The sequence below is a fragment of the Vigna unguiculata genome, chromosome 4 (genome assembly GCF_037176805.1).
Source record: "Vigna unguiculata cultivar grain cowpea cultivar isolate G323 ecotype 2 chromosome 4, ASM3717680v1, whole genome shotgun sequence".
In the NCBI taxonomy this organism is placed as follows: Eukaryota; Viridiplantae; Streptophyta; class Magnoliopsida; order Fabales; family Fabaceae; genus Vigna; species Vigna unguiculata.
The window spans coordinates 40,757,541-40,783,644 of NC_140795.1; the positions used below are offsets into that span (position 1 = coordinate 40,757,541).

A 26,104-nucleotide genomic window follows, 5' to 3' on the forward strand; every position below is an offset into this window, starting at 1 on the left:
CATGTTTCAAGTCAAGTCAACTATCACTTTCTATTGTACAGAAACTGTTTCAAAGTCTCCGTCACGTTTCCTGGCATTATTTTATTAATAATAATAGTATGAAACATTTGACGTTAGGTATGAAACGTGTTAGTCTATTTGTCATAAGTTATTGGTGTGAAAACTCCTTTTCTGTTTGATCGCACAGAGCCCAACAAAAATTCTACACATGAATCATGATGATGATATTTTGAGTGCATGTAATTAAAAGTAGTGGGTGCATCAAAAAGCATATTTGGTGGAAAAATGACACCACCCCAAGCACTATACTCTACCAGAACGCTTATATATATATTCAATCGTTTTGGTTTTGCCATTCACACTTCACGATTAAGAGTAGACTGATCAAATTCAAGATCCTTGTTTCACTCTTACGTATTTCATATCACCAAAAAAGTCATGACTACTTGTTTTCCTAGACTCTGTTGTGCACTTCTCCTGCTCTTGCTCCATGCTGCAGAATCCATTCTCGGATTGAACAATAGCGCAGAAATAAAGTGCATTGAGAGGGAGAGACAGGCACTCCTCCACTTCAAACATGGCCTCATAGATGCCTATGGCATGCTGTCTACATGGAGGGATGATGAGAAGAGTCGAGATTGTTGCAAATGGAAAGGCATTCAATGCGACCATCAAACAGGTCATGTAAGCTTCCTTCGTCTCCGTGGTCACGATACACAGATTCTGAGAGGTGCAACCAATATTAGTTCGTTGTTTCCCTTGCAAAATATTCAACATTTGGATCTCAGCTACAATCTTTTTGAATGGAGTGAGATCCCACAACTCATGGGCTCACTTACCAACTTAAGATATCTCAATCTCTCCGATTCTTCTTTTAGTGGGAGAATTCCTACCCAACTTGGAAGCCTTACAAATTTAAGGTATCTAGATCTCAGTTATAATAATCTTGATGGGAAAATCCCTTCTCAACTTGGAAATTTGTCACAGTTGAAGTACCTTGATCTCAGTGGAAATTCATTTTCTGGAACACTCCCTTTCCATGCTGGAAATCTTCCTTTCTTGCACACTTTTAGGGTTGATGGCAATCTTGAAGTCAAACCTAAGGATGCACAATGGCTCTCTAATCTCCATTCCCTAAAAAATCTTGCCCTGTATTATTTACAAAATCTTGACTGGTTACAAACGATTACTTTTCCAAATTTAAAAGAGTTGAGGCTAGTTGACTGTTCTCTTTCAGATACCCATATTCATTCTCTGTTTTATTCACCTTCCAACTTTTCCAATTCTCTTATGATCCTTGACCTTTCTTATAATATGCTCACATCCTCAACATTTCAATTACTGTCTAACTTTAGCCTTAATCTTCAAGAGCTTTGTCTTTCTGATAATAACATTACTTTGTCATCTCCTGTCTACTCAAGCTTTCCTTCTCTTGTGACCCTTGACCTTTCCTATAATAATATGACATCATCAGTCTTTCAAGGTAGTTTCAACTTCAGTTCAAAACTTCAAAATCTTTATTTGTCAAATTGTGGTCTAAGTGATGATAACTTTCTCATCTCAGCTATTTCAATTACGAATTCTTCATCTTCTCTTGCCTCGCTTGATCTCTCCTCAAATCTGTTGAAATCATCATCCATATTTTACTGGCTCTTCAACTCCACTACCAATCTTCGTACACTTCAACTTTATAATAACATGTTGGAAGGTCCCATTCCAGATGGATTTGGGAAAGTAATGAACTCTCTTGAAGTTCTTGACCTCCATGGTAACAAACTGCAAGGCGAGATTCCATCTTTCTTTGGGAACATATGCACATTGGAGAGTTTAATCCTCTTCAAGAACAAGCTGAGCGGAAAATTTTCTAGCTTCTTTCAGAATTCATCATGGTGCAACAAGCACGTGTTTCAGATTTTGGATTTATCCTCTAACAACATTACAGGAACATTACCTAAAAGCATTGGATTGCTATCTGAGTTGGAGTACTTGTTCTTGGATGGAAATTGCTTGGAGGGTGACGTCACTGAATCCCATCTTTCCAGTTTTTCCAAATTAAGGTACTTATCTTTGTCAAATAACTCATTGTCTGTAAAATTTGTCCCTACTTGGGTTCCACCTTTCCAGTTACAAAATTTGGGACTAAGATCTTGCAAGTTGGGTCCTAGTTTTCCTAGTTGGCTCCATACTCAAAGTTCGTTAAATTACCTGGATATTTCCGACAATGGGCTTAATTACGTACCGGATTGGGTTTGGGACAACTTGCAAAATATGAGAACATTGAATATGTCTCACAACAATCTCAGTGGTCCAATTCCTAATATATCATTGAAGCTTCCCCGTACAGCATCTGTAATTCTGAATTGGAATCACTTTGAAGGAAAAATTCCATCGTTTTTACTACAAGCTTCAGAGTTGAGGCTTTCTAACAATAAATTCTCAGATCTGTTTTCATTCATATGTAACCAAGGCAACTCCGAAATGTGGATTTTAGATTTGTCAAACAATCAACTGAAGGGACAGCTCCCTGACTGTTGGACATCTGTAGATCGGTTACGGTATCTTGATTTAAGCAACAATAAATTGTCAGGGAGGATTCCTTTGTCTATGGGCAGCCTTGTTGAATTGAAAGTCTTGGTTTTACGAAACAATAACCTGACAGGTGAATTAGCTTCGACCTTGAAGAATTGCAGCAATTTAATGATGTTGGATGTGGCTAAAAATATGTTGTCCGGCCCCATACCATCATGGATCGGAGAAAGTATGCAACAGTTGATAATCTTGAACATGCGAGAGAATCACTTTTCTGGAAAACTTCCTATTCAACTCTGTTATTTGAACTATATTCAATTATTGGATCTTTCGAATAATATGTTATCAAAAGGAATTCCATCATGCTTAAAGGAATTGACTGCCATGTCTAAAAAGGGCATCGACACACCTGTCACTCTAAATTTTGTGTACTTCATGTATATCCCTTATATTAAAATTGATGACTATTCTTTTTGGGAAGAGTATTCCTTTAACATAAGCTTCATATGGAAAGGTGTGGAACAGAGGTTCAAGAATGCAGGGTTAATTAAGGGCATTGATCTTTCAAGTAATAAGTTAACGGGTGAAATACCAAAAGAGATTGGATATTTGGCTGGGTTACTTTATTTGAACTTATCAAGAAATAATCTGAGTGGAAAAATTCCTTCAGAGATAGGAAATTTAAGTTCACTGGAATCCCTTGACTTATCAAGAAATCAAATCAGTGGAGGAATTCCTCTTCCTCTATCCGAAATTGACAATCTAGGCAAATTAGACTTGTCACACAATTTTCTTTCTGGAAGAATCCCATCAGGAAGACATTTTGAAACCTTCGATGCATCTAGTTTTGAAGGAAATATGTACCTTTGTGGTGAGCAACTTAACAAAAGTTGTTATGGAGACGGAGATCAAACAACAGGAAAACTTTCGGAAGCCGAAGCAATAAATGATGAAGATAGTGTTTTCTACGAGGCATTGTACATGGGCATGGGGATTGGATACTTCACTGGATTTTGGGGCTTATTAGGACCAATACTACTTTGGAGTTCTTGGAAAAATGCTTATCTGGACTTCTTAAACAGATTGACAATCGGTATGTATGAACAATGTGGCAAGTGTAGGTGACCTGATTGCAGGAAAAAGGTATGTTAGTCAGATATATCAATATTTGCTTCACAAATAAATAAATCAGAATACATATTTTGAACAAAAAACTGTAATTAAATATAATCTAATTATTAGGAGAAGTATTTTATTTGTTCATCCTAGTTTAACAATTTTAGTAATCACCCTTACTATAAATAATACTTATTGCTTTAACGGAAGTGTATTACAGAGGGAAAAAAAGAAAAAAATACATTTCATGACTGAATATTATGTTTCATAATTCAATGATGAAATATTTATTTGTATCTAATCATGTAACATATTTTCTCAGATGATATTTTTATTTTAAAAGAAGAATATTGAATTTTCGTAACTATGATTTTTTTAAATATTGTTAAATATTTAATTTATTATCATATTAAATGATTTAGTTAAAATAATATATTCTAATTTGACACAGTCAAATATAATTCCGTCGTTATTTATGTTGTAATAAACCAATTGACGGTTATACAAAACTTGTAGGCTATTGCAGTTGTACTAGGCACTTCTGATTGATCTCGGAAGAAGGAAAGCACGGTTGATAGCCATGTGTGTGAAGTTTATACCATCACTTGATTGATGAATAGGTACATCTCCTTTTTGTTTTGGGTTAAATATGTTTTTGGTCCCTCAAGTTTGAGCGAAATTTGGGTTTAGTCCCTCATCAAAACTTTTGACCAATTTAGTTCTTCATCTTCCAAAATGCGTAAATTTAATCCTTTTAACCAAATTTTGTTAAGTTTATCTGACATTTCAAGCGCATTTCATGATAGTATTTAAATTATTTATATTGTTTGACACATTTTTGCTTCAATGTTAACTTAAATACTATCATGAAATGCGCTTCAAACGTCAGATAAACTTAACAAAGTTTGGTTAAAAGGACTAAATTCACGCATTTTGAAAGATGAAGGACTAAATTGGTCAAAAGTTTTGATGAAGGACTAATTCCAAATTTCGCTGAAACTTGAGGGACCAAAAACATATTTAACCCTTTTGTTTTTTGCAGTTGTGATAAAAAGTTACAAATATTCTGAAAAGAATTGTAAATAAATTTAGGGTTAAATATATTTTTGTTCCTCGAGTTTCAGTGAAATTTAAAATTAGTCTCTATTCGAATTTTTTGACTAACGTAGTCTTCCATATACAGAAATGTGTGAATTTAATTCTTTTAATCAATTACAAAAAGTATAGTTATGTATATAATATATATTATTGTTGTATTATATATCTTTTTCTAACTCTTTTAACGGGTTAGAAAATTATTTGTACAATCACATCAAATTTAGAATTTGAAACAATTGCATAAACTTTTAAATTGCAAGTCTTCAAAAATATAAAGACAATTAAACTTCTATTTTTCGATGCTTTAAATATTAACTGTTGTGAATGTGAGCGGTGAAAATTAATAGATGCCAACCGCCACCACTCTACTCTCCCCAATTCCTTATATAACCAATCATTCGTGCTTCTGCCTTTCACACTTTCACAACTTAGAATAAGCTGATAACATTTGAGGATCTCTGTTTTTTGCTGTGTTCATTTCATGGAACGATTTTATGCACTTCTCTTGCTTCTCATGCATGCTGCAGCACCTATTCTGGGATTCCACAATAGCTCAGAAATAAAGTGCACTGAGAGGGAGAGACAGACACTCCTCAACTTCAAACATGGCCTCATAGATGACTACCACATGCTGTCTACAGTTGCAAATCCCTTCTCAATTTGCAAATAATCTTGATGGGAAAATCCCTTCTCAATTTGCAAATCTGTCACAGTTGAGGTACCTTGATCTTAGCGGAAATTCCTTTTCTGGAGCACTCCCATTCCAGGTTGGGAATCTTCCTTTCTTGCACGCTCTTAGACTTGGTGGAGATTTTGATGTCAAACCTAAGGATGGAAAGTGGTTGTCTAATCTCAGTTTCCTAACACATCTAGCCTTCAATGGTTTACATAACCCTGATTGGTTGCAAATGATTCATAGTCCAAAGCTAAAAGAGTTGATCCTAAGAAAGAGAGAAGGAAATGGCTTCTGTTATTCATTGAATGAAAAAGTGTGTCTTTACAATATCAGAGCTTGGCCTTATATAACACAAGCATACAGTTGGGGAAGGTAACAGAAAACTAAAACAGAATAACAGAACGAAAAACAGAAGGGGGAAAACAACAGAGAAGATATATGAAATATATCTCTCTCAGATACCCATATCCAATCCCTATTTTATTCACCTTCCAACTTTTCCAATTCTCTTACCATCCTTCATCTTTCTTCTAATATGCTCACATCCTCAACATTTCAATTATTCTCTAACTTTAGCCTTATTCTTCAAGAGCTTTGTCTTTCTGATAATAACATTACTTTGTCATCTCCTGTCTACTCAAGCTTTCCTTCTCTTGTGATCCTTGACCTTTCTGATAATAATGTGACGTCATTGGTCTTTCAAGGTAGCTTCAACTTCAGTTCAAAACTTCAAATTTTGGTGATAATTTGAAGTGAATATATCGTTTACACCTAACGAGTTCTATGAGAATCTGTGCCAATTTTCTAAATATACAGTGAAAAATATTGCTGAAAACTTGTTATTATTACTATTTTTTGTAATAAAGCTAGTATGTAAACTTGTTGAAGTCAAAATATATAGTTGTATTTCTAAAAATAGTTGTATTTATGGGTTCGAAAACTGAATCTTATACGCATCAATCGGGAATTGAAACATTTACATAACTTTTGAGAAGTCTTTGCAAAAGTTTTCAAGAGTCTATGCAGAAATTTTGTATATAAAATAATTCGGGAAATTGCAATAGATAGATTTTTAAAAGTCTTTGCAGAAATTTTGTATAAAGATAAATTAAACTTTCATATTCCATGCTTAGTGAAATCTTTCGGAAAGACCATCAATGTCATGAGAACAGAGAGAAGATGTGACGGGGTGTTGGAAATTTCGAATCCATTAAGCGAGTTTATAGTATATTAATGGATGTAAATATTATTTTACTAATCGAATTTGTATGATTGAATTAGGTTTAAAATTCACTCGTTAACACAATATCAAATCATGCGTTGGAATCTAATGTCAGCGAGATTTGTCATGTATTGTTACTGTGTCATCCATTATTAGATTCTTATTTGACCATCATTAATGTGAGTAAATCCTGTGTTTTATATTTTAAGGAATTACAATTTTCACATTCTTTAATAATTAGTAAAGTTTTTTCAGCACAATTGTAATACAATTTTGTAAATAATTTTAGATAGGGCCAGTATGCTAAACACGGGTGTGGTCGAACAGACCCCAAACATGAAAATGGGTTGCAGCGTGGAACTCGTCTCGCAAAAGAACATGATGACGAATTAATCCGTTAGTTATCACAGAAAATGGTACACACAATACACAATAACACACTTCATAAACACATAATATTAAAGAAACTCTAATCCAAAAAACCAAAAAAGGCAAATCAAGGGACCACATGGAAAAATCAGACAACCAAAAACCAATGGCGAAACATTCGATATGAAAAATCAGTAAAACTCCAGAACAATCAAGACAATTACAAAACAAAATCATCTAAATCAGGACAAGGGATAAATAAATAAACATATGCGTGTGATCGTCACTGTTTAAACAAATTTTATTTACTATTATATAATAGTTTAACGTGATTGTTATAAGTTTTGTTATCATGATTCAATATATATTGTAGTTCAAAAAATAAAAAATTTATTTTAAATTTTAATTATTAGTTTAATTTTTGTTTTTTTGTGTAATTTTGTCTAAGTGGTATATTATAAATTTTATTAGTGTGTAAAAATAAATTTCATTATATTTAAAAGAAAAAAATGAAAGTAAGGAGACATATAAAATACTTTTTAATTTGAATATATATTTTCCTTATAATATATACATGTGTGACATTTTACGGTGATATATACGTTTTCATTTGAGTAATATATTCGTCTCACATAGAACATATTTATTTTAAAATATGTTTATCGATTATTGATGTTTTTATTATCTTAGTTTTGGAGTACATCATGATAAATATAATTAGATTTAGTAAATTTTGAACTAGCCCACTCATTGTCTTGTGTTTTTATGGAAGCATATAGTACTAGTTAATACAACTCACTAGAGCCAATCCTGAAATTTTAAGTATATATACCTCTTTAGTTTTGTTCGGATGCTACAAATCGCATCAAATTTGGAAACTAAAACAATTGCACAGACTTTTTATTTTAAAATCAAGTCTTCATAAAAGTTTATTAAAATTAAATCATGGAGATTTTTCACAATATGTTGTCCTCTTTTTGATTCAAATATACAACTCGGAATAAAGAAAAGACATGAAGAACCATAAAATAATTTAAAATTTGATTTTGAAAAAAAAAAAATGTAAGAAAACGAAATTTAAATTGTAGAGAATACCGCAACCATATACCAAAAGAAATAACCTCTTACTAGTTAACATTATTTTTTTTTTTTAGTAGAAGCATTAAAATTAGTTTCTCCCATAAATTAAAATTAATCTATTTCGAGAACTAATTCATGTGTTAATTTCATAGAATATATATAATTTTTTTATTTTGTATACACATTAATTTTTACTTATAAAAAATCAAATTCATGTTTTTAAAAGCACGTATACAAGTTTGTTTCAAATATACCCTACGCAAATATCCAGAAATATGATAAATTTTCTGTTTCTGTTAATGAGAAGGGTGGAGAGAGCAAAACAAAAACACTATAAAAAAATCATTAAATATTAATTAATTTTAAAAATAAAAGTTAATTAGTTTTAATATAATTTATGAATTAAAAATTAGTAATATTTAAAATAGTTTCTATTATAAATAAACATTACAATTAATTTGTAAATTAGAGTCTAAATTAATTTATAATATTAATTACCAAAATTTTAATTACTAAAAAACTAATTTTTAAATTAATCTTTAATTTAAAATTAGAAGAATGCTTGAACATTTATAAAACGTTAGAAAAAGAATCCAGCTAATAAAAAGTATCAAGTATTGGAATAACAAAACATACAAAAAGGAAATAAAAATATATAACGTAATGTATGGGTTCTTCTTGGAGTATAATGAACGGCTCTGTGTCGATTAGCCAGACAGACTATGAGGCATATAAATTTTATCAGTGTTGTTATTAAAGTATAATGCAAATTCTAGAACAATCTAGAAAAATCTAAGATAGAGTTATTGAAATGTAATGAAACTTCTAGAGTATTGGAGAAAAGCTTAAGACAGGAAAAAAATCAAGAACATTCTACTATGTAGAAAAATCTAGAAGTATTTGCATTAGTTCTAGCTAGGAGTTTCTAGAATAATCTATGGGTCTATAAATACCCATGTATCCTACCATTTTGTAATATGAAGAACAACTAACACAACATCCAATACAACTACTCTCAACTACAAATACACTTCTCCAACTACTACTTTCACACTCTACTATCTACACATTTTCTCTATCCCTTCAACTATCCCTTTCACAACCTTGAATTACTATCAGTGGTACCAGAGCTACGTTTGGTCATCTACTGGGCGTAGATAAACTTTTCAACTACTTCAAAAAAATTAGAACTTCATTTTGTACTACTTCCAAAATATTTTCTCAACCTATGGCCACTACCAATCAAATATCATCAATTCCAGTACCTATTTTCACAGGAGAAAATTATGATTTTTGGAGTGTCAAAATCTTGACTGGTTAACAACGATTACTTTTCCAAATTTAAAAGAGTTGAGGCTAGTTGGCTGTTCTCTTTCAGATACCCATATTCATTCTCTGTTTTATTCACCTTCCAACTTTTCCAATTCTCTTATGATCCTTGACCTTTCTGATAATATGCTCAAATCCTCAACATTTCAATTACTGTCTAACTTTAGCCTTAATCTTCAAGAGCTTTATCTTTCTCAAAATAACATTGTTTTCTCATCTCCTGTCTTCTCAACCTTTCCTTCTCTTGTGACCCTTGACCTTTCCTATAATAATATGACATCATCAGTCTTTCAAGGTAGTTTCAACTTCAGTTCAAAACTTCAAAATCTTTATTTGTCAAATTGTGGTCTAAGTGATGATAACTTTCTCATCTCAGCTATTTCAATTACGAATTCTTCATCTTCTCTTGCCTCGCTTGATCTCTCCTCAAATCTGTTGAAATCATCATCCATATTTTACTGGCTCTTCAACTCCACTACCAATCTTCGTACACTTCAACTTTATAATAACATGTTGGAAGGTCCCATTCCAGATGGATTTGGGAAAGTAATGAACTCTCTTGAAGTTCTTGACCTCCATGGTAACAAACTGCAAGGCGAGATTCCATCTTTCTTTGGGAACATATGCACATTGGAGAGTTTAATCCTCTTCAAGAACAAGCTGAGCGGAAAATTTTCTAGCTTCTTTCAGAATTCATCATGGTGCAACAAGCACGTGTTTCAGATTTTGGATTTATCCTCTAACAACATTACAGGAACATTACCTAAAAGCATTGGATTGCTATCTGAGTTGGAGTACTTGTTCTTGGATGGAAATTGCTTGGAGGGTGACGTCACTGAATCCCATCTTTCCAGTTTTTCCAAATTAAGGTACTTATCTTTGTCAAATAACTCATTGTCTGTAAAATTTGTCCCTACTTGGGTTCCACCTTTCCAGTTACAAAATTTGGGACTAAGATCTTGCAAGTTGGGTCCTAGTTTTCCTAGTTGGCTCCATTCTCAAAGTTCGTTAAGTGACCTCGATATTTCCGACAATGGGCTTAATTACGTACCGGATTGGGTTTGGGACAACTTGCAAAATATGAGAACATTGAATATGTCTCACAACAATCTCAGTGGTCCGATTCCTAATATATCATTGAAGCTTCACTATGCACCATCGGTAATTCTAAATTCAAATCAGTTTGAAGGCAAAATTCCATCGTTTTTACTACAAGCTTCAAAATTGAGGCTTTCTAACAATAAATTCTCAGATCTGTTTTCATTCATATGTAACCAAGGCAACTCCGAAATGTGGATTTTAGATTTGTCAAACAATCAACTGAAGGGACAGCTCCCTGACTGTTGGACATCTGTTGATTGGTTAGGGTATCTTGATTTAAGCAACAATCAATTGTCAGGAAGGATTCCTTTGTCTATGGGCAGCCTTGTTGAATTGAAAGTCTTGGTTTTACGAAACAATAACCTGACAGGTGAATTAGCTTCGACTTTGAAGAATTGCAGCAATTTAATTATGTTGGATGTGGCTAAAAATATGTTGTCCGGCCCCATACCATCATGGATTGGAAAAATTATGCAACAGTTGATAATCTTGAACATGCGAGAGAATCACTTTTATGGGAATCTTCCCATTGAACTCTGTTATTTGAACTATATTCAATTATTGGATCTATCGAATAATATGTTATCAAAAGGAATTCCATCATGCTTAAAGGAATTGACTGCCATGTCTAAAAAGGGCATCCACACACGTGGCACTCTAAATTTTGTGTATTTCACATATATCAATTATATTGAAATTTTAGGCTATTTTTTGGAGGAAGAGTATCCCTTTAACATAAGCTTGATATGGAAAGGTGTGGAACAGAGGTTCAAGAATGCAGAGTTAATTAAGGGCATTGATCTTTCAAGTAATAAGTTAACGGGTGAAATACCAAAAGAGATTGGATATTTGGCTGGGTTAGTTTCTTTGAACTTATCAAGAAATAATCTGAGTGGAAAAATTCCTTCAGAAATAGGAAATTTAAGTTCACTGGAATCCCTTGACTTATCAATAAATCAAATCAGTGGAGAAATTCCGCTTCCTCTGTCCGAAATTGACTATCTAGGCAAATTAGACTTGTCACACAATTCTCTTTCTGGAAGAATCCCATCAGGAAGACATTTTGAAACCTTCGATGCATCTAGTTTTGAAGGAAATATGTACCTTTGTGGTGAGCAACTTAACAAAAGTTGTTATGGAGACGGAGATCAAACAACAGGAAAACTTTCGGAAGCCGAAGCAATAAATGATGAAGACAGTGTTTTCTATGAGGCATTGTGCATGAGCATGGGGATTGGATACTTCACTGGATTTTGGGGCTTATTAGGACCAATACTACTTTGGAGTTCTTGGAAAAATGCTTATCTGGACTTCTTAAACAGATTGACAATCGGTATGTATGAACAATGTGGCAAGTGTAGGTGACCTGATTGCAGGAAAAAGGTATGTTAGTCAGATATATCAATATTTGCTTCACAAATAAATAAATCAGAATACATATTTTGAACAAAAAACTGTAATTAAATATAATCTAATTATTAGGAGAAGTATTTTATTTGTTCATCCTAGTTTAACAATTTTAGTAATCACCCTTACTATAAATAATACTTATTGCTTTAACGGAAGTGTATTACAGAGGGAAAAAAAGAAAAAAATACATTTCATGACTGAATATTATGTTTCATAATTCAATGATGAAATATTTATTTGTATCTAATCATGTAACATATTTTCTCAGATGATATTTTTATTTTAAAAGAAGAATATTGAATTTTCGTAACTATGATTTTTTTAAATGCTTAAGTTTTATTTGTTTGGTATAAAATATTGTTAAATATTTAATTTATTATCATATTAAATGATTTAGTTAAAATAATATATTCTAATTTGACAGAGTCAAATATAATTCCGTCTTTATTTATGTTATAATAAATCAAGATATTTTAATTCATTTTTTTTTTTTTACTAACGTTTAATCTAACACATCGATTATCCTTAAATTATCATTTCACATCAATTTCTTTTTAAAATAAATAATTAAAAAATATATTAAAATAATAAATTAAAGTGGATAAAAATATTATTTTCCTAACCCAATTGACGGTTGTACAAAATTTATAGGTTATTGCAATTGTCCTAGGTTCTGATTGATCCGGGAAGAAGGAAAGCACGGTTGATAGCCATGTGTGTGAAGTTTATACCATCACTTGATTGATGAATAGGTATATCTCCTTTTTGTTTTGTAATTTTTATAAAAAGTTACAAATATTTTGAAAAGAATTGTAAATAAATTTAAAGTATTATATTATACATTTTGTTATCAAATGTTATTCCTCCAAAATATTAAATAATATAAATAATGACGACGTAATATGGAATTTCCTAGTGTAACTCTGACACAGTGACTCTCACGGCTGAATTATTTATACTTATATATACCACGAGATTTTTATTTTTGATGTCTATATTTATTTTTCAGTTTTATTCTTTAAATTTTTTTTCAGATTAGAATAATTATTTTATTAACTTTATCTTTTAAGTAATTGTTCTTTTAAATTTAGTCGATTTTTCCAATTTAACGTTATTTTAAACTCAATAATTTCTTAATTATAAGTCTACAAAATAAATAAAAATGATTTATAATAAAATCATAAAAAACATTTGTATTTAATTTTATAACAATTTATATTTATATGTAAAGAGGATTATTTAATTATAAGTCTACATAAATTTTATTTCCATTTTACCTTTCTATAATATAATTATTAACTAAATTTTTAAAAATATAATTGTTAACTAATTTTTATAAATAATTGCTATTTTGAAATATATTGTATAAAAGTATGCCTAGTGCATGTGTTTTTATTAATAAAAATTAGGATTCTTCTCTTTGATGTAGACATTTGCTTTTCAAGTTTTTAAATTTAACTATTTTCTTAATTATAAAAATACCTACAAAATAAATAAAATTATTTATAATAAAATAATAAAAATTATTTGTATTTTTTATAATTATAATAGTAATATTTTATTTAAAATAATTTTATTATTTTAAATATTTTTATAAGATTTTTCTTCATATATAACAATAACACTCACCTATACATACAAAAAGGCATATCTTTTGGAAAAACAAAACTAAACACATTATTCATATCTACAAATTTATTATTATAATTTTAGCTAAAGATTAAAAATCAAACAAATAAATATTTACAAGATAATTATGGTGAGCATGAATATAATATAAATATTTTATGAAAATATATTTTTTTTACCCAAAAGGATAAATTGTAACATTTACAAGTATATTTAAATAAAATAAAGATTTACATCTTATTATTTAAAATAAAAATAAAGTTCATCATATCTTAAAATCTTTAATATTTTCATTCTTTAAAACTTTTGACTTGACCAATTAAAGTTAAAATTCACAATTATATAATTAAGGTGTTTCGGTTAATTTTATATGCACGTTGTCTCATCATTAGAGATGATAACGGAGCGAGATGGAGACACGTTTCGCTATCCATACATATTTCTGTAGAAAAAAAATCATCCTCATCCCTATATCCAAATTTAACGGGTATCAAATTTTTGTCCCATGTCCACTGAATAACAGGTATAATCTTGTATTCATACCCGTACCTATTTTCTTACTACTTCAATATTAAATTTAATTAATTTTTATAAAATAATAAAAAATTACGGAAGGAAACATAATATTATCAAATATTCAATATTAGGAGGATGATTTTTTGTTCCATATCAAATATTTTAAAATAAATTATAATTGTTTACATTTTAGATTAGAATATCAAATAAAATTTCATGAGAACCAAACAATTTATTAAATTTGCAAACATTAATGAAACCTAGTTGATAAAATTTAAAAATATTTAAAAAAATATATAAAAGAAAAACAAATATTCAAATTAAAATAGATTTTAAATGTTTATTTACTTCAATTTTTTCAATTCTAATGAATCTCTTTTTTATATACTAATAAAAAAGTTATAATCATCACTTGTAGAGATGACAAATAAACCCGCCCCGTGGGTATTGCCCGAACCCTCCCCGTTTTGACGGGGAATCCCTGCATTGACTGGGTTTGGGTATGGGTATGGGGAATCTCCGACTTTTTCAATTGGGTATAGGGGATGTATATATCCCCAGTACCGCCATATCTCCATCATCGTTTAAATTATTAAAATATTCACAATTAATTAAGTAACTATATATATATATATATATATATATATATATATATTTTTTTTTTCTATCTTTTATTTCTTCTAATTATTTGGTTTGTCATAAAATTCATTCGCATTTCTATTATAGTTTTCATCTTATTATAACCTTTATGTAATTATGTTAAAATTATTTATGTCAATTGAAATTTTTTTATGTCTCACATTGAATATTTCTATTATTTTTTAATATTTTTATTTATTATATATTTTCCTTTCACATGAGAATGTTTAATACTTATAATGTAAGTGTTAATAGCAAAAATCTTTCATTCACAAGGTAATATATATATTTTTTTACTTATTAATAATTTTTGTTTCATTTGACTAACTCTTTTGTTTCGCTAAAACAATTTTCGTTATTTCTCAACCATTGAGTATATATGATAATGTTAATTTTTACCATTATCCAAGCTATATTTCATCAGCAAAATCATCTCTTCCAAAGCTTTTAACCTACTTAATCCTCAATTTTGCCTTACTTTTGTAAATAAATACATTGTGGGTTACATTGATCTAAATTTACCACTAATCCCCATTTTTGTGTCCTTTTTGTAGATGGGAAGCTTTGTTCCAAAAATCCAAACTAATGAGTGACCCGGAATAGCAAAGAGAGAAGAAAAATGTCAACAGGAAGCGCCTGGCGACGCGAAGCCAGCGCCAGGCGGAACAGACCGCCAGCCACGCGCCAGCCAAGCGCCAGACAGGCGCTACTGTTAGTCACCGCCTGGCGGCACTTTGTCACCGCCGGGCGGTAGCGGGAAGTCTTGCCCCCTGTTTGGTGGCTTGCGCCTGGCGGTGAGACCCTTCCGCCAGGCGCCTGTTTTCGCTGATGTGTCAAGTGACCCTTTTTCTTCTGTTTTCGCGGAGGTAAACTTATCTTTGGCATTTTGGAGGCACGAAGAACACATTTGGAGAGCTTGGAGGAGTGCTAGGGCTTGTGGGAACAGCTCCATCTTCCTCTTTGTATCTCTTTCTCTTCCATCTCTTCCATTTTTAAGCTTGAGCTCTCCATGGCAATGGAGAGCTAAACCCATTTTTGTTGGGGTTAGATGTAGCCACGAAACTCTTGTGTAAATGCAAATGTTTTGATTATATATATGACTCTTTCATTAATTGCTAGTCTTCTTATTTCTTCACTTAAAGCTTGCATTGATTTAGCCATCTCTTGCATGATTTTTGGTTCATGGGGTGTGAAAATATCTTTTGAAACCTAGATTTGGAATAAGAGAACTCAATGGAGCTTGTACCTAGGAATGGGGCTTGACCCATTGGTTGTCTTAAGCCTTTGTGCATAAAGCAAATTTGCTTATTAAGAGTTCAAGGAATTGACTTTTAATAAGGAAATTTAGGCTCAATCTATTAAGGAATTAGGGTTTGAGTAATATTGTGGGTTGACATTAGCATATTAATGAAGAGGATGTTAAATTGTAGTTGCATGAGAGCATAGTTGGTGAATTCTAACCCCGACAATATCAAGTCATATCATTTCTAATCTTTTCCATTCACTAAGTGCCTTTAACTTCCAAAGTTCAATTTTAATTATTTATGCAAAGTTTAATTTCATACATTAAAACTCAAAATATGGATTTATTCGTTAGTTTAAATTAGTCACTAATTACGCAATTAATTAGTATACACGAGCCTCTTGGGAAACGATATCCCGGTCTTACCGGTTACTACTTGCGCGACTTGGTACACTTGCCAAAGTCTTAACAATATATATGTTAATATTTGAAAAGTTTTCTTAGATCTCTAAAGTATTTTTCATCTTATTATACATTTGTTTACCTTTGTGCGATTTCTTTTAATAGTCTCTCAAATTGTTTCTAAGACACATATTTGTTAATTTTTTAATATTTTTATTTGTTGTTTATTTTCATCATGTAGAATATTATTCCGATATATTTTATCTAATTATTTTTTATTTTCTAACTCATTATCAGTCATACTGTAACTTTTTTACTATAATTGTGTAAATAACTTTTATTTACTACAATATAAAAATTTAATATAATTGCCATGAATTTTTTTTATCACCATCCAACATATATTGGAGTTCGTAGGATACAAGATCTATGTCAAAACTTTATTATTATGTTTATTATTTATTCTTTGCGTCATTTTGATCAAGTCATGTATTAGTGTATTTTATTAGCGTATACAAAAAATTCATTAGAATTTAAAAAATTGAAGTAAACAAACATTTAAAATATATTTTAATTTGAATATTTGATTTTCTTTTATATTTTCTTAAAAATATTTTTGAATTTTATCAACTAGGTTTCATTAATGTTTGCCAATTTAATAAATGTTTGGTTCTCATGAAACTTTATTTGGTATTCTAATCTAAAATGTAAACAATTATAATTTATTTCAAAGTATTTGATATCGAACAAATAATCATCCTCCTAATATTGAATATTTGATAATAGTATGTTTTCTTTACTGTAATTTTTTATTATTCTATAAAAATTAATTAAAAATTTTTGAGAGGTGCACTCAATATCAGTTCATTGTTTCCTTTGCAAAATATTCAACATTTGGATCTCAGCAACAATGGTTTCGTAGGGAGTCACATCCCACAACTCATTGCCTCACTTACCAACTTAAGATATCTCAATCTCTCCTATTCTGATTTTGGTGGCAGCATTCCTATCCAACTTGGAAGCCTTACGTATTTAAGGTATCTAGATCTCAGTGATAATAATCTTGATGGGAAAATCCCTTCTCAACTTGGAAATTTGTCACAGTTGAAGTACCTTGATCTTAGTCAAAATTCCTTTTCTGGAACATTGTCTTTCCAGGTTGCCGATTTTCCTTTCTTGCAAACTCTTAGACTTGATGGTGATTTTCATGTTAAACCCGAGGATGCAAAGTGGTTGTCTAATCTCCATTCCCTAAAAAATCTTGCCCTGTATTATTTACAAAATCTTGACTGGTTAACAACGATTACTTTTCCAAATTTAAAAGAGTTGAGGCTAGTTGGCTGTTCTCTTTCAGATACCCATATTCATTCTCTGTTTTATTCACCTTCCAACTTTTCCAATTCTCTTATGATCCTTGACCTTTCTGATAATATGCTCACATCCTCAACATTTCAATTACTGTCTAACTTTAGCCTTAATCTTCAAGAGCTTTGTCTTTCTGATAATAACATTACTTTGTCATCTCCTGTCTACTCAAGCTTTCCTTCTCTTGTGACCCTTGACCTTTCCTATAATAATATGACATCATCAGTCTTTCAAGGTAGTTTCAACTTCAGTTCAAAACTTCAAAATCTTTATTTGTCAAATTGTGGTCTAAGTGATGATAACTTTCTCATCTCAGCTATTTCAATTACGAATTCTTCATCTTCTCTTGCCTCGCTTGATCTCTCCTCAAATCTGTTGAAATCATCATCCATATTTTACTGGCTCTTCAACTCCACTACCAATCTTCGTACACTTCAACTTTATAATAACATGTTGGAAGGTCCCATTCCAGATGGATTTGGGAAAGTAATGAACTCTCTTGAAGTTCTTGACCTCCATGGTAACAAACTGCAAGGCGAGATTCCATCTTTCTTTGGGAACATATGCACATTGGAGAGTTTAATCCTCTTCAAGAACAAGCTGAGCGGAAAATTTTCTAGCTTCTTTCAGAATTCATCATGGTGCAACAAGCACGTGTTTCAGATTTTGGATTTATCCTCTAACAACATTACAGGAACATTACCTAAAAGCATTGGATTGCTATCTGAGTTGGAGTACTTGTTCTTGGATGGAAATTGCTTGGAGGGTGACGTCACTGAATCCCATCTTTCCAGTTTTTCCAAATTAAGGTACTTATCTTTGTCAAATAACTCATTGTCTGTAAAATTTGTCCCTACTTGGGTTCCACCTTTCCAGTTACAAAATTTGGGACTAAGATCTTGCAAGTTGGGTCCTAGTTTTCCTAGTTGGCTCCATACTCAAAGTTCGTTAAATTACCTGGATATTTCCGACAATGGGCTTAATTACGTACCGGATTGGGTTTGGGACAACTTGCAAAATATGAGAACATTGAATATGTCTCACAACAATCTCAGTGGTCCAATTCCTAATATATCATTGAAGCTTCCCCGTACAGCATCTGTAATTCTGAATTGGAATCACTTTGAAGGAAAAATTCCATCGTTTTTACTACAAGCTTCAGAGTTGAGGCTTTCTAACAATAAATTCTCAGATCTGTTTTCATTCATATGTAACCAAGGCAACTCCGAAATGTGGATTTTAGATTTGTCAAACAATCAACTGAAGGGACAGCTCCCTGACTGTTGGACATCTGTAGATCGGTTACGGTATCTTGATTTAAGCAACAATAAATTGTCAGGGAGGATTCCTTTGTCTATGGGCAGCCTTGTTGAATTGAAAGTCTTGGTTTTACGAAACAATAACCTGACAGGTGAATTAGCTTCGACCTTGAAGAATTGCAGCAATTTAATGATGTTGGATGTGGCTAAAAATATGTTGTCCGGCCCCATACCATCATGGATCGGAGAAAGTATGCAACAGTTGATAATCTTGAACATGCGAGAGAATCACTTTTCTGGAAAACTTCCTATTCAACTCTGTTATTTGAACTATATTCAATTATTGGATCTTTCGAATAATATGTTATCAAAAGGAATTCCATCATGCTTAAAGGAATTGACTGCCATGTCTAAAAAGGGCATCGACACACCTGTCACTCTAAATTTTGTGTACTTCATGTATATCCCTTATATTAAAATTGATGACTATTCTTTTTGGGAAGAGTATTCCTTTAACATAAGCTTCATATGGAAAGGTGTGGAACAGAGGTTCAAGAATGCAGGGTTAATTAAGGGCATTGATCTTTCAAGTAATAAGTTAACGGGTGAAATACCAAAAGAGATTGGATATTTGGCTGGGTTACTTTATTTGAACTTATCAAGAAATAATCTGAGTGGAAAAATTCCTTCAGAGATAGGAAATTTAAGTTCACTGGAATCCCTTGACTTATCAAGAAATCAAATCAGTGGAGGAATTCCTCTTCCTCTATCCGAAATTGACAATCTAGGCAAATTAGACTTGTCACACAATTTTCTTTCTGGAAGAATCCCATCAGGAAGACATTTTGAAACCTTCGATGCATCTAGTTTTGAAGGAAATATGTACCTTTGTGGTGAGCAACTTAACAAAAGTTGTTATGGAGACGGAGATCAAACAACAGGAAAACTTTCGGAAGCCGAAGCAATAAATGATGAAGATAGTGTTTTCTACGAGGCATTGTACATGGGCATGGGGATTGGATACTTCACTGGATTTTGGGGCTTATTAGGACCAATACTACTTTGGAGTTCTTGGAAAAATGCTTATCTGGACTTCTTAAACAGATTGACAATCGGTATGTATGAACAATGTGGCAAGTGTAGGTGACCTGATTGCAGGAAAAAGGTATGTTAGTCAGATATATCAATATTTGCTTCACAAATAAATAAATCAGAATACATATTTTGAACAAAAAACTGTAATTAAATATAATCTAATTATTAGGAGAAGTATTTTATTTGTTCATCCTAGTTTAACAATTTTAGTAATCACCCTTACTATAAATAATACTTATTGCTTTAACGGAAGTGTATTACAGAGGGAAAAAAAGAAAAAAATACATTTCATGACTGAATATTATGTTTCATAATTCAATGATGAAATATTTATTTGTATCTAATCATGTAACATATTTTCTCAGATGATATTTTTATTTTAAAAGAAGAATATTGAATTTTCGTAACTATGATTTTTTTAAATATTGTTAAATATTTAATTTATTATCATATTAAATGATTTAGTTAAAATAATATATTCTAATTTGACACAGTCAAATATAATTCCGTCGTTATTTATGTTGTAATAAACCAATTGACGGTTATACAAAACTTGTAGGCTATTGCAGTTGTACTAGGCACTTCTGATTGATCTCGGAAGAAGGAAAGCACGGTTGATAGCCATGTGTGTGAAGTTTATACCATCACTTGATTGATGAATAGGTACATCTCCTTTTTGTTTTGGGTTAAATATGTTTTTGGTCCCTCAAGTTTGAGCGAAATTTGGGTTTAGTCCCTCATCAAAACTTTTGACCAATTTAGTTCTTCATCTTCCAAAATGCGTAAATTTAATCCTTTTAACCAAATTTTGTTAAGTTTATCTGACATTTCAAGCGCATTTCATGATAGTATTTAAATTATTTATATTGTTTGACACATTTTTGCTTCAATGTTAACTTAAATACTATCATGAAATGCGCTTCAAACGTCAGATAAACTTAACAAAGTTTGGTTAAAAGGACTAAATTCACGCATTTTGAAAGATGAAGGACTAAATTGGTCAAAAGTTTTGATGAAGGACTAATTCCAAATTTCGCTGAAACTTGAGGGACCAAAAACATATTTAACCCTTTTGTTTTTTGCAGTTGTGATAAAAAGTTACAAATATTCTGAAAAGAATTGTAAATAAATTTAGGGTTAAATATATTTTTGTTCCTCGAGTTTCAGTGAAATTTAAAATTAGTCTCTATTCGAATTTTTTGACTAACGTAGTCTTCCATATACAGAAATGTGTGAATTTAATTCTTTTAATCAATTACAAAAAGTATAGTTATGTATATAATATATATTATTGTTGTATTATATATCTTTTTCTAACTCTTTTAACGGGTTAGAAAATTATTTGTACAATCACATCAAATTTAGAATTTGAAACAATTGCATAAACTTTTAAATTGCAAGTCTTCAAAAATATAAAGACAATTAAACTTCTATTTTTCGATGCTTTAAATATTAACTGTTGTGAATGTGAGCGGTGAAAATTAATAGATGCCAACCGCCACCACTCTACTCTCCCCAATTCCTTATATAACCAATCATTCGTGCTTCTGCCTTTCACACTTTCACAACTTAGAATAAGCTGATAACATTTGAGGATCTCTGTTTTTTGCTGTGTTCATTTCATGGAACGATTTTATGCACTTCTCTTGCTTCTCATGCATGCTGCAGCACCTATTCTGGGATTCCACAATAGCTCAGAAATAAAGTGCACTGAGAGGGAGAGACAGACACTCCTCAACTTCAAACATGGCCTCATAGATGACTACCACATGCTGTCTACAGTTGCAAATCCCTTCTCAATTTGCAAATAATCTTGATGGGAAAATCCCTTCTCAATTTGCAAATCTGTCACAGTTGAGGTACCTTGATCTTAGCGGAAATTCCTTTTCTGGAGCACTCCCATTCCAGGTTGGGAATCTTCCTTTCTTGCACGCTCTTAGACTTGGTGGAGATTTTGATGTCAAACCTAAGGATGGAAAGTGGTTGTCTAATCTCAGTTTCCTAACACATCTAGCCTTCAATGGTTTACATAACCCTGATTGGTTGCAAATGATTCATAGTCCAAAGCTAAAAGAGTTGATCCTAAGAAAGAGAGAAGGAAATGGCTTCTGTTATTCATTGAATGAAAAAGTGTGTCTTTACAATATCAGAGCTTGGCCTTATATAACACAAGCATACAGTTGGGGAAGGTAACAGAAAACTAAAACAGAATAACAGAACGAAAAACAGAAGGGGGAAAACAACAGAGAAGATATATGAAATATATCTCTATCAGATACCCATATCCAATCCCTATTTTATTCACCTTCCAACTTTTCCAATTCTCTTACCATCCTTCATCTTTCTTCTAATATGCTCACATCCTCAACATTTCAATTATTCTCTAACTTTAGCCTTATTCTTCAAGAGCTTTGTCTTTCTGATAATAACATTACTTTGTCATCTCCTGTCTACTCAAGCTTTCGTTCTCTTGTGATCCTTGACCTTTCTGATAATAATGTGACGTCATTGGTCTTTCAAGGTAGCTTCAACTTCAGTTCAAAATTTCAAATTTTGGTGATAATTTGAAGTGAATATATCGCTTACACCTAACGAGTTCTATGAGAATCTGTGCCAATTTTCTAAATATACTGATAGTAAATCAAGGTTGTGAAAGGGATAGTTGAAGGGATAGAGAAAATGTGTAGATAGTAGAGTGTGAAAGTAGTAGTTGGAGAAGTGTATTTGTAGTTGAGAGTAGTTGTATTGGATGTTGTGTTAGTTGTTCTTCATGTTACAAAATGGTAGGATACATGAGTATTTATAGTCCCATAGATTATTCTAGAAACTCCTAGCTAGAACTAATGCAAATACTTCTAGATTTTTCTACATAGTTGAATGTTCTTGATTTTTCTTTCTATCCTAGGCTTTTCTCCAATACTCTAGAAGTTTCTTTACATTTCAATAACTCTATCTTATATTTTTCTAGATTCTTCTAGAATTTGCATTATACTTTAATACTCCTCCTTGATGCAAATTCGGTAACTCCAAGCATAGCGCGTAGTAGTTCAAATCTTGGTCTTGGTAAGGCCTTTGTGAAGATATCTGCAATTTGATCTTCTGTCGGGCAGTACTCAAGTCGTATCTTCATATTTGTTTCCGCTTCTCTGATGAAGTGGTATTTAATTGCTATGTGTTTTGTTCTACTGTGATGTATTGGGTTCTTCGTCATTGCGATAGCTGATTTATTATCACAGTTGATTGTAGTAGGTCCAGTTTGTTTCTCTCCCATATCTTTGAATATCTTTCGAAGCCATATAGCTTGACTTGTTGCTTCAGCAGCAGCCACATATTCTGCTTCAGCTGTTGATTGTGCAACAGTTGCTTGCTTCTTTGATGCCCAAGAGAATATTCCCGATCCAAGCGAGAAAGCATAGCCTGAGGTGCTCTTCATGTCATCTATTGATCCTGCCCAATCACTATCGGTGTAGCCAATGATCCTTGAGTTAGTCATGGTTTTGTACCATATTCCAAACTCCTTTGTGCCTTGTAGATATCTTAAAATTCTTTTCCCTACTCCATAATGAATCTGACTTGGCTTTTGCATGAATCTTGATAGAAGACTTGTGGCATACATAATGTCTGGTCTTGTGGCTGTGAGATATAAGAGACTTCCAATCAAACTTCTGTAGCGTGATGCATCTGTTTCTTGTGCTCCATCATCTTTTTGTAGTTTCTCATTTACCACCAATGGAGTAGCGACAGGTTTACAATCATACATCTTGAACTTCTTCAATAGGGCTTCAATATATTTCTTTTGAGAGATAAATATGCCGCCGTCTTGTTGTTTCACCTCTATACCGAGGAAATAGTTCATCAATCCAAGGTCGGTCATCTCAAATGTCTTCATCATGTCTTCTTTAAATTCTTTCATCATCTCCAAATTGTTTCCTGTATAGATAAGATCATCGACATATAAGGAGACAATGAGGTGATACTGACCTTGTGCTTTAATATATAGTGTTGGCTCACTTTTGCTCCTCCTGAATCCTTGATCGATGAAATATTGATCAATCTTGCTATACCATGCTCGAGGAGCTTGCTTCAAGCCGTATAAGGCTTTCTTTAGTCTTAGTACTTTGCCTTCATTACCTTTATTGATGAAGCCTTGAGGTTGTTCAACATAAATCTCTTCTTCGAGCACTCCATTTAGGAAGGCTGATTTGACATCTAGTTGATAGATGTTCCATCCTTTTTGTGCTGCTAGGGCTATTAGAGCTCTTATTGTATCTAGTCGTGCGACTGGAGCAAATGTCTCATTGTAGTCGATTCCTGGTTGTTGTGAGTATCCTTTTGCGACCAATCTGGCCTTATGCTTTTGTATAGTTCCATCAGGATTGAGCTTTGTTTTATATACCCATTTCACTCCAATGATGTCTTTTCCTTGAGGACAGTTTACGAGCTCCCAAGTGTTATTCTTCTCAATCATTTTAACCTCTTCTTCCATAGCCTTGACCCATATTTCTTGCTTTGATGCTTCCTCATAGCAGTTAGGCTCAATCATGGCCATATTGCAGGTTTCGTATATGTCTACCAAAGATCTTACTCGTCTTGGAGTGGACTCTAGTGAAGAATCTTCTAATGGAGGTGGAGAAGGCGTACCTGAAGCTTCTGCCTCTTCTTGAATTTCTTCTTGATATTGTTGCACTGGAACTAAAGTGGTGCTTTTAACAATTTTTTCTTCTTCCCAATTCCAAGAAGCATTTTCATCAATTTCAACATCTCGACTAATGACGAGCTTTTTTGTTTGTAGATTGTAAACTCGATAGCCTTTTGATTGTGTGCTATATCCCAAGAATATTCCTCGTATAGTCTTGTCTTCAAGCTTGTGCCTCCTTTGATCAGGAACATGTATGTAGCAGATAGATCCAAATACTCGTAGGTGTTTGGCTGATGGCTTTCTTCCACTCCAAGCTTCAATAGGAGTCTTGTCTTTGACTGCCTTAGTTGGACATCTGTTTAAAATGTAAACTGCAGTGTAGACTGCTTCAGCCCAAAAAGTGTTAGGCATACCTTTCTCTTTTAGCATTGATCTTGCCATCTCCATGACTGTGCGATTTTTTCTTTCTGATACACCATTTTGTTGTGGAGTATATGCGACTGTGAGTTGTCTCTCTATGCCTTCATCTTCGCAGAATTTGTCAAACTCGCGAGATGTATACTCCTTTCCACGATCACTTCTAAGTACTTTTATTTGTTTTCCACTTTGCTTCTCAACAAGGGCCTTGAATTTCTTGAATATTCCAAAGACTTCTGACTTTGCCTTTAAGAAATAAACCCATGTCATTCTAGAGAAGTCATCAATGAAGAGGATGAAGTACCTGTTGTTGTGATGTGAAGGCGTCCTCATTGGTCCACAAACATCAGTATGGATCAACTCTAGTAAGTCTTTAGCTCTCCATGCTTTGTCGGTCGAGAATGGTAATCGATGTTGTTTACCAAGGAGACATCCTTCGCATGATTCATTATTCTCTTTTAAGCATGGAAGATCTCTCATCATGTTTTTCTTATATAGAAGCTTTAAGGCATATGTGTTGAAGTGGCCAAATCTCCTATGCCAAAGCCACGAGTCATCAACTTCTGCCTTCATGGCAATATTAGTTCCAGGTTTGAAGCTTATGGGAAAGCTTCTATTTCTCTTCTCCATTTTTACTTGGCCAATTTCTGTCTTTCTACTGTCATAAATTTTGCATGTATCTTTCTCAAAGCGGAGAGAATATCCATTCTCCATCATTTGACCAATACTTAAAAGATTTTCTTTAAGATTGGGAACCAATAAAACATCCTTGATGAATTTCGTACCTTTCTTTGTCTCCACCATGACAGTTCCTTTGCCTTGAGACTCCACTGTGGTACCGTTTCCTAGTCGAACTTTGACATTGACAGATTTATCAATGTCTTTGAAGATGCTTTGATCTTTGGCCATGTGATTGCTGCATCCACTATCCAAGTACCAACTTTCTCCTCCGTTAGGAGATTCTTGATTG

At 32.3% G+C, this 26,104-nt stretch overlaps 3 protein-coding genes across 3 annotated transcripts; all 3 read left to right on the forward strand.

Annotated features, from left to right (window-relative positions):
* LOC146887170 (receptor-like protein EIX2) lies at positions 1–4,275 on the forward strand. Its single transcript, XM_085672354.1, has 2 exons — positions 1–3,672; positions 4,162–4,275. Exon 1 carries the CDS (start codon positions 439–441, stop codon positions 3,652–3,654), a length of 3,216 nt encoding a protein of 1,071 aa, XP_085528480.1. The 5' UTR covers positions 1–438; the 3' UTR covers positions 3,655–3,672; positions 4,162–4,275.
* A 5,255-nt stretch (positions 4,276–9,530) lies between these two features.
* LOC114181403 (receptor-like protein EIX2) lies at positions 9,531–12,044 on the forward strand. Its single transcript, XM_085672428.1, has one exon. It carries the CDS (start codon positions 9,546–9,548, stop codon positions 11,883–11,885), a length of 2,340 nt encoding a protein of 779 aa, XP_085528554.1. The 5' UTR covers positions 9,531–9,545; the 3' UTR covers positions 11,886–12,044.
* Positions 12,045–17,196: 5,152 nt separating this feature from the next.
* Positions 17,197–20,751, forward strand: LOC146887171 (receptor-like protein EIX1; the record flags this gene model as incomplete). Its single annotated transcript, XM_085672056.1, has 2 exons — positions 17,197–20,148; positions 20,638–20,751. A coding segment is annotated over one exon (2,934 nt), but the record flags the coding sequence as incomplete, so codon positions are not given.
* Between the last annotated feature and the right edge of the window lie 5,353 nt (positions 20,752–26,104).

Coding starts and splice junctions, on each gene's coding strand:
- LOC114181403 (XM_085672428.1), top strand. CDS start 9,546: ATGCTCAAATCCTCAACATTTCAATTACTGTCTAACTTTAGCCTTAAT.
- LOC146887170 (XM_085672354.1), top strand. CDS start 439: ATGACTACTTGTTTTCCTAGACTCTGTTGTGCACTTCTCCTGCTCTTG.